We start from the raw sequence: 14,828 nt of genomic DNA, 5'->3' as shown, positions 1-14,828 counted from the left end.
CTGTCCTTATGGAGTCTCATTAGCACTAAAGAGAATTGATTCCTATTCGGGGGAGTTATCAGCACTTTCTCTCTGGCAAGTACACTTCCCTTCTATTTTAGCCTAAAAAAAGACAACTGAAGCTGCCAGTGATGCTTTAATTTAATTCAAGCAAAGGAATGACTACAACTTGGAGACAGAGTCCCTTTCTTATGGCCAGTGATCAACTTCCTCCCTTCTTGATTCCTATGTGTCTGTTTCAACACAAAACCCAAAACATCAGATATATACTAAGTTAAGGAAGAAAAAGCTCTCTCTGACATTTTGTCATCCAGCATAATCTGGCACCACATTGAATATCCTTGCTGGTCTGGGACATGGGGCTATACCAACCAGCTCTCGAAAAGCTCAGGTTGCATCCTGTTCAATTAAGATCAGGCAATAGTAAGACTTGTTAAAGTACTGACAAGGGTGTATTATTTTACATAAATATTTTGCGTACCTAAATCAGTAGGTAAAATATCATTTTTTTTTATTTTACTGCATATCAATTAAAATGTTTCTAAGTATGTAAAATACCCAGAATATCAGTCACAATTTTCATAAAACCATTTGAGTTGGAAGGGACCTTTAAAGGCCACGTAGTCCAACCCCACACTGCAATGAACAGGGATACCTCCAGCTCCACCAGGTGCTCAGAGCCCATCCAGCCTGACCTTGAATGTCTCCAGGGATGGAGCATCTACCACCTCTCTGGGCAACTTGCACCAGTGTCTCATCACCCTTATCATAAAGCACATTTTACTTATAACCAATCTACACCTTCCCTCTTTTAGTTTGTAACCATTTTCCATTATCCTATCATAAGAAACCTGGATAGTTTGTCCCCTTCTTTCCGATAGCCTCCCCTCAGGTGAATATCAACAATTAATTTCAGAATGTCATCAGCATGTGCTTACAGTTTATTTCAGAGCGCGTCTTTTCTTCTCTCACATTTCTACTTGTCGAATGAATTCTATGAGGCACAACCAGAGGCTAGAAAACAAAAATAAAATACTTCAAAATCTATTTCATTTGAAACAATACCGTGCATTTTTTTAAAAGCACATTACTTTAGCATAGCATCAACAAAGAAAATAAGTGGAAGCCAAAAATAATGCTTTTGTATGTTAAAGTTAAAATTATTTGGAGACGTTTCCCCTGAAAACAGCTTCAATTTCAGTGCAAGTATTTTTAAACCCTGAGTTTGAGCAAGCAAAGACAATGCTAATCAACAACTGCTTTTTCCCACGTTAACAGTTCCTTTTCGTGCCTTTCAGTTTACTGGTATTGTCAGCATCCAAAATAACTAGTAATACTAACTCAGACTTGTTGATGGTATTTTCCTGTGTTTAGATACCCTATTTACTTCTACTTACAGAATGAAGTACCACGGACTTTAAGATCTCACTTGCTTTTCCTCAACCCTGTTGGATCCTCTCTCTCCCCTCCACATCCACTGTTGCAGGTTCTTTTAAAAACCATAACATGAGGTTTCTTAGCAAGACTACAAGACCAGTTGTCTGCTATATACAATCAGGCCCCAAAATGACTAACATAAATCCTAAAACTCAGTTATCAGAAGACCTTCTGTGAATAAGTCTTAATATCTAGGAAAAAAAATATTCTCTACAACATCACCACAAGTAATCTATGAGAACTGCACGTTTGCTACATTTCTGTTTTGAATATATGGTAGCAGAACAATTTTTAAAGTAATCTGACACAATGGGGTCAGATATTTGATACAAACTTTGCTTTTATAAATACTAATTCTAATCTTCATTTGGCAGCCTTTATCTCCAAAGCAATGGAAAAGAGCTTTAAGTGGTTCACAAGATTTCATGATTCATGCATGACTCCTTATCTGAAAGCATTAATCCCCTCCTGTTTTCATCACACGCAATTTCCTTGCTATATATTAGAATCTTACATACATACCATAGTGTTTCACATCACTTCTACATTCACTTCTTTTCTGAAGCAGGATGGGCTTCAGGACTAAAGGTATTTTTCTCCCATATACCTCACAGGCACGTGTTTGGTTTTGGAACTTGTGCCAGTCCTCTACTTCTGCCGTCCCAGTTTGTTTGTTTTGCATTTTTAAAATGGCCTGATAGCCCAAGATGCAGCTCAAGGTCTGATCTGTTTTCCACTGAAGTATTTCAAACACAGTGCTGAAAGGTTGCTTACTCATAATCCTCTGCTGAAAGGCATTGCTCACTTGCTCACTGTGCGTGAGCATTTGTAACACCAGTGCCATGAGCCAGGTTTTAGCAGGGGAGGACAGGCATTTTTGCCTTTGCAGTATTATTTTCCAAGTTCCTTGCATCCTGCCACAGATGTTCACTGATATTCACACTGTGCTACATGCAGAATCTGCCCTTGCACTTCCTTTTCCTTGTCGACAGAATTACTGGAAGTAGCCAAATCCTCATCACTCTGTCATAAGGACAGAGTCCTCAACTCACCTTGAAAGACCTATGCTGACAACAAATCAATAGAAACAGCAGGCACCCGAACTGTGCTTGAGGACAAAGGAATGTAGGTTAGCTTCCAACACAACTGCCATTTTGGTGCAACTTTAGGCATGGGACAGATCTCAAGAGCAGTCAAAGCCAAGAAATACAGTGTTAATGCTCAAACATAAGCACTTTCCTCTCTGCAACCTTTTCAGTTATCATCCTAACCACCACAAGAGTCACTGTCACAGGAAAATGAAGGACAGTTGCCAGCAGATACAATGGTTTATTTATAAGGGAGCCAACCATTTTGTTTTATTGGAAAACAAATCCAACCTGATTCTGTAGATACAGCATATTCTTACCTCAGGATCATCATCATCAAAGTCATGGTATGTGGAATGATCAGGATTATTCATTTTATCCAAAAGTTCAATAGCAAGACTTCGGTTTAATGGCTGAGTAACAAAAGGATGCTGAAAGACAAAACAAAGAAGAAACAGATTAAAATTCCAAACAGCCATATTAAGCACATTTCCATTTTATAATTTACAAAAAAGAAAAGTTAAGGAAAACCCAACAAATTTATACCTGTAGTAATTTTTCAGCTGTAGGTCTTTTTTTAGGATTTTTTGTAAGTGCCATTTTCACAAAATGATGGAAACTATTGGACCTGTAAAAGGAAATGGTAAAATCAGCCCAGTGAAATACATGACCATCATCTACTGAAACAGAGAAGTGCTTACCATTTCATTTTGTCCTTTAGTTTAGGAGGCTGGAAGTTGCTTTTTGTCATTAGAAAAAGTGCTCTGAAAGAGAAAAAAGAATTAAAAAAAAAAAAAGATAAATATATATACATGCATGCAAACACAAAATTAGTACAGGCATTATTTTGCTGGCAGTTAATCCACTTTAAGAGATGCTACCAGGACAACATTGCTTATTTATGCACTAAAAAGAGTTGTTAATTGCTGTATTCGGAGGCCTTCTCACAGCAGAACTGCTTATAAACTCCACATTCAAAGTCTGAAATAAAGAACTATGGATCTTTTAACTAAATTTCAAGATAAATGACACAGAAAGAATATAGTTAACAGTTGCAGAGGTGGTGCCTGAGCTGCAGTTTTAAATGCTTCAGATGGATCTCAGCTGGCCGCATGGTAATAGCAATGTCACTAATCTGGGTCCTTCACTGTTAGATGATGCAGATTTGGAATGGCATTTATTAGAGGATGATTATGATATAACATAACATGTAGATATGGAATCAGGAAAGCCAAGGCACAGATCAAAATGCACTTGTCAAGGGATGTGAAAAATAACAAGAAAGGATTCTACAAGTACACTGGCCAGAAAAGACAGGCTAAAGAGAGCATACGCCCACCCTGTGATAAATGAAAAGGGAAAACTACCTGCAACAGACATGGAGAAGGCTGAGGTATTTAGTAAGTTCTTTGCCTCAGTTTTCCCTGCAGGCCAGGCTTCTCATGTCTCTCACGTCACTGAACCTCTAAGGTGAGGGCTAAGGGAGCAAAATCTCTCCCACTGCAAGTCAAAAGCCAGTTTGAGACTGCTTCCTGAGACTGCACACGTACACATTTATGGGGCCCAATGACATGCATCCCAGAGACCTGAAGGAACTGGCTGATAAGATGGAGAATAGCTTGGTACTATATCTGAGAAGTCCTGACTGTCAGGTGAAGTGATCGGTGACTGGAAAAAGAGAAACACCACTCCAATTTTAAAGGAAGGGAGAAAGAAGCAGATAACTAAAGGCCTCTATGCCTGTGAATATAATGGAAAGAATCCTCCTGAAAGAGATTTTAAGGTACACTAGGGACAAGCAGGTGATCCAAGGCAGCCAGCACAGCTTCACCAAGGGTAGATTGTGCTTCACTGCTCTGGTGCCCTTCCATGATCAAGTGACAGCATTGGTGATGCAATGAAGGGCAACTGATGTTGTCTACCTGGACTTGTGCAAGGCCTCTTACATGGCATCATACCACATCCTTATCTCTAAAAGGGAGAGATATGGGTTTGAAGGTTGGGCTACTCAGGGGATAAAGAATCAATTGGAAGGTTGCATCTTGGAGGTTTGTGGCCAATGGCTCTAAGTCCAGGTGAAGGCTGGTCACAAGTGGTGTCCCCCTGGGGTCCCATCTTGGGACCAGTGCTCCTCAACATCTCTATCAATGACAAAGGTGATGAGATTGAGTGGGCTCTCAGTAAATCCGCAGATGACAAAACAGAAGGGATGCGATCCACAGGGACCTGAAAAAGCTCTAAAGATAGGCCCACAGGAACGTAATGAAGTTCAAGAAGGTCAAGGGCACAGCCTTACACCTGGGTTGGGGAAATCCAAGATACATTTACATTCTGGGAAGAGAACTCATTGAGAACAGCCCTGCCAAGGACCTCAGGATCCTGGCAGATGAAACACTTAACATGAGCCAGCACCATGTACTTGAGTCTGGAAGGCCAACGTTATCATCCTTAGTTGCATCAAAAGAGGGGTGGCAGCAGGGCAAGGGAAGGGACTGTCCCTCTCTACTCTGCCCTTGTGAGGTCCCATGTGGAAAAGGGCCCCATGTGGAATACTGCAACCAGGCATAGGGTCTCCAGCAAAAGAAAGGTGCAGAGCTGTTGGAGTGGGTGCAGAGGAGGTCCATGAAGGTGCTCAGAAGGCTGGAGCACCTCTTGCATGAAAAAAGGTTGAGGGAGCTGGACTTGTTCAGCCTGGAAAAGAGAAGGCTCTGGGGAGACCTCACTGCAGTCTTTCAAATACTTAATTAGGGCTTACAGGATGGAGACTGACTTTCTCTGGTTGGCTGGTTTTTGTTTGTTTTTTTAAACAGCCTGATGGTGATAAGACAAGGATGAATCTCTTTTTAACCTAAAAGAGGGGAGATTTGTATTACATGTTACTGGAAATTTTTAACTGAGACCGGTGAGGTGCTGGAATAGGCTGTCAAGAGAAGCTATGGATGCCTCACACCTGGAGGTGCCCAAGGCCAGGTTAGATATGGCCCTGAGCAGCCTGAGCTGGCTCCTGATTTAGTGGTTGGTAACCCTGCTCGTGGCAGGGGAGAAAGAATTAGGGGATCTCTGAGGTCACTTCCAACTCAGGCCATTCTATAACTCTCAGAACATCCCTGCAGCAGCCCCAGACACCACAAAGGTACAGCGCCAGCTATTCCAAATGGATTATTTACAAAGCTGTGTTTATACATTTAACTTTAACCCCTTACTAACCTCATTGGATGCAGGTCAAACATTGGAGGCTGAAGTTCAGCAAGCTCTATAGCAGTTATTCCAACTGCCCACAGATCACAGAGTTGGTTATAGCCACCTTTTCTTTCTACTGCAGCAACTTCTGGTGCCATCCTACACAGTAGAAGACATTTTATATGAGATACACTTCTCATTGCAAATCAAATATCCTTCCGTACGCAGCCATAATTTCTCAACAGCTCTCAATATGCTGCATATACATTTGTATGTGCTTGTTTGTATATACAGGCATGCACACAAATGCATATATATACACACACACACTCATGCATGCGTGTGCATGTAAAAATTATATAACATATACATTTACTGCAAAAATTCACCCTGTGGATCACAATATTTAGAAACTACCAGGCTTTTCCCTAGTTCTCTCTTCAGTGAATAAACACTGTGGTACTCGTGTATTCAGCTGAAAGCAGTAATAGGTAAATAATTCCCAAGTTAGAAATCCTCCTTCTCTGGAGCAAGCATGCAATTTACCTCCATAATCTTCCTGTAAGTAAACAGGAAAGAAGTGGATGAAACCAATCTGTCTTATACTTTTACAGGAATACAAGGAATCTCCAGACTATCAAACAGCTTAGAGTATAATTATTCTACAACAGTAACATGCAAATAGTATCCAAATACACACACTGCCCCAGATAAGTGACCAACTGACTTGGAAGAGAATAATTCAACAAAAAAATGGAACAAAATGACACCTTTTTTTTTCTTCTGGAAGCATCACACCTGTCAACTCAGCACAGAGTACTCCTTGTCTACAGTATGTGGTTCACTGCAGTATCAGTAGACCTTATTTAGGTTTGTAAAGTAACTTCAGATCCTCAGGTGGAAAAAAACTAACAAACAATTTACACAAAGAAAAATACCTAAGTGAAATGATTCACTAGGAATTGCTACATGTTTTGGATTGCCAAAGAAATTCTGGATCTGCTTGTCCTGTACTGCCATATCAAATGCATTCAATTTTTTACAGATCACCTGAAAAGGACCAGTGAAATAGAACATAACTCAAAACAGCTAGGACAGAAAAATGTAACTTAATGAGTTCTACAGTAAAACAGTAAACAGCATTACTCAGAGGACATCTCAAATGATGCACTATTTAAACACAAACATCCTTAACTGTGCATCTGAAGACAACATCAGATTTGGTGGCACGAATGTGAAACATTTACATAAACTTTCATGTAGAACTCATTAGAAAAACAACACAATCAAAAAAGAAAACACTAAAGGTGGAAGGAATTATCAATGCAGAGGAGAAACATGCACTAACTTTAGAAAGACATAGAAGAGAAGGAATGCAAGAGTAAATAGTGGGGTTACTAGAACTGACAACACTGTACAACACTTTTGCCTTTCGCTTCTGCCCCACCCCACCACCATGCCCTTCCTTGCTCAGACACCTATAAGGATCACTCAAACTTCCACGCTCGTTCCAATTTCTTCTCTACAGTCTCAACAGATCTCCTTACTTGCTTCCACTCCCAAATCTGAGAAGACTTGCTATGGAATACCAATGCATTTCGTAAGTATTTAACTGATGTAAACCTTCATAATTATTAAGGCTATGGCACATCATTTGAGAACCCCGGTGAAATTTGGAAGTTACAGAGACATCCAGGTCAGGACTCAAGCCACCCAGACATCTTGCTCAGGAAACAGAGCAACAGATCAATTACACAATCACGACTGATGGGTGTTTGTGCTATTCAGAACGGGAAGTGAATCTGTGACTTGGCATGACTTATACTAAGAAAAATGCTAAAAATGCTGTGCTGTCATTTGTTTCAAAGACTGAACATTTGAATGTGGCTCTTTACCACCAACACATTTTCCTTGTATTTACTATGCTGCCACGTTCACAGAACTTTGAGCATCTTTCTAGGAAACAAAAACTGCTACTTCTACAGTGAAAAACGAGCATCACGTACTTCAAGAGCAAAAAGGGAACAATCACTTCCAGTACTAAGAGAGGAGAAAACAAAGAGCTGAACTTTAGAAAAGATAAAATACACAAACTATTTACTGAGGGAATAACGATGCAGTACAGATGATAAAAACTTAATTTTGTATTCAGTTGGGCTTCTTTGCTTTAGTTCTTGCTTGAAAACAACAAAAAAAAACCATAGTTTAGAAGAAAGCATTTCACAAACAGCAAAGGAATCCACAAAGACAAATGAATGAAACTTATTATCAACTGAAGAGTTACAGAGCAGAGTTATATGGGGGAGAGGAGAAGAAATGTAAGACACCAGAATGGAAACCGGGAAGAAAAAAATTCAAGATCACAGTTAAAAACATATAAAACTGCAGACATACTTAAAATCAGACTAAACTGCAATCCATTAGTCAATAGGAATAGCAGCACACAGATGGGATTATAGAATCACAGAATTGCTCAGGTTGGAAAAGACCTTCAAGATCAACAAGTCGTACCACAACCTAACCAACACGACCCTAACAACCCTCTGCTAAATCATGTCCCCAAGTACCACATCCAAATGGTTTTCAACATTTCAGAGCTTTGAATGACTTAACTAACGCTCAGCTACATCAGGATACAGCATTAAAACAAAGGCGCAATCCCACAAACATCAGCTTTTAGTGATGAGTCTACCCACAAAGTTTGTGGCATGCTTTTAACATATATGTTTCAACAGATTGATGTATGCTACATATATATTGATGACAAAACACAGTTACCAATATGGGGTGCCAATGAACGATTTCCTTTTGGCAATTGTAGCCGTTATCTGCGCAGATACTCCAAAATCAGCTATAAAAAAAAATAAAGATCAATAATAAAGATAAATAACTAACTAAATAAAAGCAAATAATGAAAACTTGATGAATCTCAGATACTTTTGATTAACCCCTCTCAGATGCTTACCAAACATGCAGGTCCCTCTCATAAGGGCAAGAAACCAAAAGGATAGCAACAGAAGTTCTCACAACTACAAGCACTCTTTTAATAAGATAAAATACATCATTTAATATCACCTAAGGGGTTGTTTAAGGCAGTTTTTAAAGGTATATTTCCCATTTAAGAACTCTAGATAGTACATTTCATAAAAGTTTTTTTTCAAAACTTTAATTTGAATTTCACCCCATCTTTGCAACTTCAGGCAGTTTTACTTCTGTGTTGCAAAACCAGACTCCAATTACTCCTAAGACAATAATTTGGTGCTGCTGAGTTAAACCTTACCAGCAAGAGAAAAAAGAACCGTGACATGTGTTAATTCCTTACATAACGAACCCTTACGTAATCAGGCAAAATCAGTGAGGTTTTGTTTTCAGACTACACACCATTTACAGTTATGAACAGATTGTTTATTAACTTACCTAATTTTACATGCCCATTATCCGTTAAAAGAATGTTTGCTCCCTTAAAAAAAAACAAGTGTACTGGAATTAAAACATGCAGATTTTGTGTGATGCTATATTAAAACCAATCTTTACACGATATCTGACAGCAAACCAGCAGTGAGAAGGTAAACCAAAGACTGCACATCTGAGAAATCTGTAGCATTACCAAGGAAATGTCTGTGAAATTAATAACTTGCCCCTCTATTGTATGGAGAAACTCAGATATCCAGTATTTCTCATGAATGTTATGTTCAGTATTCTTTATCCCACAGTATTACAAAGTTCCCCATTGTGCACAAAGCTCTCTCAAACAGAAGAATTATGATGATTTACTTATGAAGATGAATTCTTACTTTCTTTTTTCTGACTGAAAGGAAATAGGAACTCTAAAGGTCACAACGGAAGTAATTTGATTTTCTTTTCATAAGCCGGAGCTGGTTTTGTCTCCTTTCAGGGCCAAGATAATTATAGCCTTAAGGACCTCCCTTGATATTCCAGTGTTTTAACAGAACTATTTCTGTCTGTATGCAGCAGAGATTCCGTTAGCGCTCTCTGGAGAGCACAGTGCTGCGTGGCTACACACCCCACTTCCAGAAGCAGCTCAATAACCAAAGCTAACCCCAAGCGGTAGCTGGTGCCATGAAAATGCCACAAGAAGGAACTGGGAGAACAAGACCGCTCTAAAGGCGGCAATCAGCTCCAGGCAGTACCGAGCGAGGGCTGGAGCTGGCAAAACAAAGATGAGCAGCACTACAGCTGCCAGCCCTGCCCACAAACTGGACAGAAAGGCGGCATGCAGGGCTTTCCATACAGCTGCATTCGTAAAGGTAGGGAGTTGCACGGGGAAGAAGTCAGGTCTGCAGTCATGCTCCAGCTAAAAGGCTTACTTTGGCAAATGCTGCACAATACAGTTAATGAGCCTCATAAATGGAGCTGGGTAAATAGTGTGACAGCCCAGATAACGTGCTCTTGACCTTGTTCACCTTTCAAGACTAACAGAACAGATACACTAAATACATAACCTAGCTACTGAGGGAAGTTAATGTAACTTCATAGTCAGGAGAGCTGCAGATGAATATAGTATTTTTCAATGCTCACGGGTTTTTTTGTTTTTGTTTTAAAAACCCACACTTCAATGTTTATATCAGCCGAGTTCTGCTTAGAAATGACTATCTATGCACTGCAGCCTAACAAGCATCATTTCTCATCCTATCAAGTATGATGAACATGTTCAAGCTTAATGTCCAAATTCATCTCTCATTCAGAAATTACTCTCCTGGTGGCACAAAACCCAAGTACCCTCCTGCAGACAACAAGGATGACTCAGGGCTCACCAGTACTAAAGCACCTACAGTTGAAGCTAGTGTGCATTACTGCATTACTGCATCCCCAGTTTGAAAGAAACACAAGCTAGATAAACAAAAATGCATGCACAACACAAAGGAATACAGTAATTTGCTGACATATTTCCAGGAGGGTGGCTTGCCAAACTAAAGCTGGAACCTGAGCAAGGAATAGTTTGGAAATGCAAACAGTAGGTAATAAAACTCCAGGGACAAAAAGTCAACAGGAAGTATCAGAAGGAAACTATTAACAGAGAGTATAATAGTATGAGCAAGCCACCTTTGATACAGGTTTGTTGAGATGAAGGTTTAAGGAAGTCAGTGCTAAGAGCCTGATTTGTGGCGCTCTCTAATTTTAGTATGTGAAGGAGGAGACAAGTTAGACTGCAAGGAGCACAAGGAACAGCAGCCACTGCCTGCAATCTGCTCGCCAAGAAAAGAAGCAAGAAGCCAAACAACAGTTCTGTTTACTTGCTGGTTCAGTCAGAAGGGTACACCAAGCTTCTCAGAAAGGTGTGGAAAAAGACCAAGCCTTTCCTTCTGCACAGAACACATCCTTTTGGATGTTGAGCACAAGCTGCACTGGACAGCAGCCGAAATTCCACTTCGCTGCTCAAAATAAGTGTGTGGCTCCAATTAAAAGAACAAATGATTCCCATACGCTTTAAAGATTTTTTTCTTCTAGCAGGCAGAAAATATTCTTCCAACAAACAGAAAAACCTCATATATTTAGAAAGCATCCCCAAAACTGCTGCGTAACAGTAAAAACCTGTAAGATGTGATGATGAACATTATCCTAAAAATACTAAAATTCTATTCAATTTTTACTCACCTTTATGTCTCTGTGCATTTTTCCTTTACTATGAAGGTAATATAGCCCCTGCAAAAAAATAGTTAAGCAATAATTAAGTCCAATAGTTTATTAATATGCCTTTCCCATTCTATTAACAGACATATTTAGTATGCAATTCAGTCACCTAAATTACATTCCTTTATTTCAGTGACTCTTGAATGCACTTGGAAATTCCACATATATAGATAGTGTAACACCTAAATGCAGGGGTGGAATGGAAGAATATCAGTCACCATCAGCCTACTGAGAGGAAAGACTTTTCTGGTTAAGTTTTCCTCTGGATATGTTAACTATCGCCTTTTTAGAGCAAGTTAATTACTTTTTAATTGCCTAACAGCGTTCTATTCTGCAGTCTGATCACCAGATATCTGGCACAGAGATCACCTAAGCCATTACAGGCCTCAATTAACTCTAGAAGCAGCCAGCAGCAGCTCCTCAGGGCTAATGCTGTGCTTCAACTTGAAGTCACACGTTTCTGCAGGTGGTAACGGCAGTGAAGCACTTTAGGATTCAGTGCCTCGACACAAGACCTGAAATAATACTATACAGTCAAATACGCATATGAGGAATCACAGAGCACACCACTTCTAACACTCGGCTTATCCCTGAAATCCTCTTTCATGGGCAAGCAGCAGGTAAACGTGTGGCACCCTGCGATCCCCAGCCTCTGCAGTGACTACATTTCACTGGAGATATCCATATTAAGACAAACATTTTTTTCCTTAAACTCCCAGTTACCTCATGCAAGACATCACATAGTTGATTTCAAAAACAATATTGAGATCCCTTTCAATTATGAGCATTTTCATGGATGGTCCTAAATATATAAACAGGAGGAACTGGGAAACGTTAGTTTACCTGACTTAGTACTTGAGATTTTCAAGTGAAATTGTGAACATTTTCTTTGTATAGACTGACAACAGTACAGTTCATGAAAATACAAACACAATATAAAAGTACTAATTAATGGTGAAATCCAGCTCCTTGAGGGGTTCAGATGTTTCAGCACAGGTTCTCTGGGGCAAATGGCTGGAGATACCCAAATAGATCAACAGTCCTCGTGTGCTCTCACAGCAGTGATGCACGCATACCCCAAATCGGGCTCAATCTGCTCTCAGTAGAGATTGCCAATGAAGCATCAACCTCACCGCTGCAACAATAGGCATTAGCTAGAAGTGTCACACACGCACTCTTCACATTTATGCCTCCAGATGTCAATGGCAAAAAAACCAAAACCCGGTACCTCTTCACTTTTACCACCGCCCACCAAGAATCTGAAGGTATCATTTTCAAAATGGAATGCCCGAAGGAAGGCCCATATTTACAGAACCTATAGTTTCTGAATCAGTATCACTGATTCCAATCAGAACTGATAGTGACTGGTTGTTTTGTTTTGTTTTTGACATCAGACCGCTGAATGGGTTGTTAAATACAGACCTCAAAATCTAACTTCTGGTATTCAAGGTTCAAAACAAACAAACAAAAACACACAACCAAAAAACACTCCCAATGTATTGCTGAGACTTTACTGTAAGAAAATGACATGGCCTGGAAGTCAGAAGACAGCAATCTCTGGCACAGCATAGATAAATGGTCAGTGGCATGCAACAGAGCTGACTCAGGGACAGAGCTATCTTGCGTGCAAGAGGCTCTCAACTAATGGCATTTGAGAGCTCAGCATTCAGTGGAAGCCAAGAGCTGCTCTCTCACACAGAACCAAGACATAAAACATAAAACAAAAAACAACAAAAAAAAAAAACTGGTTCTCATGAGATTTTACTGGTGAGTTAAATATTTTGTTTAAGAAAGAAAAACAAAAGTTAACACAATGATAAGGAGAGACTAAAGACCATAATTAGAACACCTTGAGTATACACATTTCTTTTCCCTCCTCGTTGGCACGTATCGATCAGATACACAAAACCCAGCCCTAAAATTGTCCTTCAAAATTGCAATAAGCAACCTGCATCACAAATATAAACAAGCTGTCCTTTATCCCTCCTTTAAAACAAACAAAATCCCAGCATAGAGTAGGTGACAGTTTTCCCCAAATGATCCTGGATCTCTTAGGGTCGCACAACTAAACAAAGCAGTTCTAGTTCTAGTTCTTCCTCAGCAAAGGAAAATATTAAGCCCTCCAAACACTGCACTTTCATGATGTGACATGTATTTGTAAATGTAATATAAAAATATTAAAAGCTGAAAGTAAAAGCTACATGTATATAACCACAAGAACCTTAGAGTACACTACCTGTAGAGTTTCTCTGCTAACGTAGGCAATCTGCTGTTCTGAAAGTGGTCCAGTCACTGCAACAGAAGGAAAAAAACCCACTCAATATCAGGTAAGATATTGTCCTTTCCAAACCTCTATCTCAATTAATTTCCACTCGCATTAGAGGATCTTTTTTCCAGCAGAGTCACCCAGTGAATGCACTTTAACTTTCCCCCATAAGGACAATCACAAGAACTACCAAAAGGTTTTCAAATCCAAAAATTATCTAGTCCCATTGGAATGAAAATCGTTCGCTTTCCAGATACATTAATCTCAGAGCAGCCAGGAGGAAGGAAAAAAACAAAAACAAAACGTAAGAAATATTCTGTAACAACAGAAGCAGTGATTTAAGCACAGCTCTTTCCCCTGCCCAAATCTCTCATGTCCTGGACTTCTCTCCCCCTTGCTCCCCTGCAGCTCCAGGACCTGCTGTCTGAAGCTCCTCTGCCCTTTCTCCGCATGCTCTGCCAGCACTGTTGCTACTGAGCCTGCCACAGCAGGTACCTTTCACATTCTCCCCCTCTGAGCAGCCTCAGCAGCTCCCCAAGAGCCTTCCCCTTAGCTCTAGGGTCCCACCTCACCCAAGTTTCTTAAAACAATTACATTTGGAACAAATATGCAAAACAAACAACGAACCACAAGCAAGGAACAGCTTGCAACCTCAGTCACTTGACTTTGAGCCTGAAAAGAAAAGGTTTTATGACCAGACGTGCAGTCGTCTTTGTTTTCTGGGCAAAACCTGAGAAACTTGCAAACAGCAAAGTTGGATGGAGTTTCACAAAGGAGCAGGGAGTTAAAAATTAAGAAAGAACTGAGCACTAAATTACACAGTTTCTTCAAAACTTGTGCTTATTTTGAATTAAATGATTTTGAATTAAATGATTACTTTACTTAAGATTTAATTGCTGAGGCCTATGGTTCAACTGGAGTTAAGAACTTAGTAATGTAATTAAGATCAGAAAAGAACCTTCCACTCTCGCCACTGCTGGCAGAGAAGCCAAAAAATCAGCTGTGACAGGAAACAGCTCCTGTACGACATCTGTTCAGGCATTTAAGCCACATGAGCTCATTTCCTACTCTACAGGTGTTCCACAAAACAAAGCCTATCACACTGGTGAAGATGTGAGGGATCAACAAGAACACGCACAAATGACAGCAGTGTGAACACAGTGTGAATTTGTGAATTGCTGCCTTGTTTTAATTGCACCTAAGCT

General features: G+C 39.9%; 1 protein-coding gene across 3 annotated transcripts in view; it reads right to left on the bottom strand.

Annotated features, from left to right (window-relative positions):
- Window positions 1-14,828, bottom strand: part of MAP4K3 (mitogen-activated protein kinase kinase kinase kinase 3) — a 76,993-nt gene that overhangs the window by 43,670 nt on the left and 18,495 nt on the right. For all 3 annotated transcript variants that reach the window (XM_072331519.1, XM_072331520.1, XM_072331521.1), the window contains exons 5-13: window positions 13,594-13,649; window positions 11,322-11,369; window positions 9,123-9,165; window positions 8,484-8,556; window positions 5,733-5,864; window positions 3,227-3,289; window positions 3,072-3,153; window positions 2,846-2,956; window positions 939-1,014 (exon numbers count right to left, since the gene is read on the bottom strand). In XM_072331519.1, coding sequence (XP_072187620.1) covers window positions 939-1,014; window positions 2,846-2,956; window positions 3,072-3,153; window positions 3,227-3,289; window positions 5,733-5,864; window positions 8,484-8,556; window positions 9,123-9,165; window positions 11,322-11,369; window positions 13,594-13,649 — 684 coding nt within the window. The remainder of the gene's footprint in view (window positions 1-938; window positions 1,015-2,845; window positions 2,957-3,071; window positions 3,154-3,226; window positions 3,290-5,732; window positions 5,865-8,483; window positions 8,557-9,122; window positions 9,166-11,321; window positions 11,370-13,593; window positions 13,650-14,828) is intronic.

The sequence above is a fragment of the Excalfactoria chinensis genome, chromosome 3, assembly GCF_039878825.1.
Source record: "Excalfactoria chinensis isolate bCotChi1 chromosome 3, bCotChi1.hap2, whole genome shotgun sequence".
Lineage (NCBI taxonomy): Eukaryota > Metazoa > Chordata > Aves > Galliformes > Phasianidae > Excalfactoria > Excalfactoria chinensis.
This window is presented reverse-complemented; position numbering and strand designations above follow the sequence as displayed.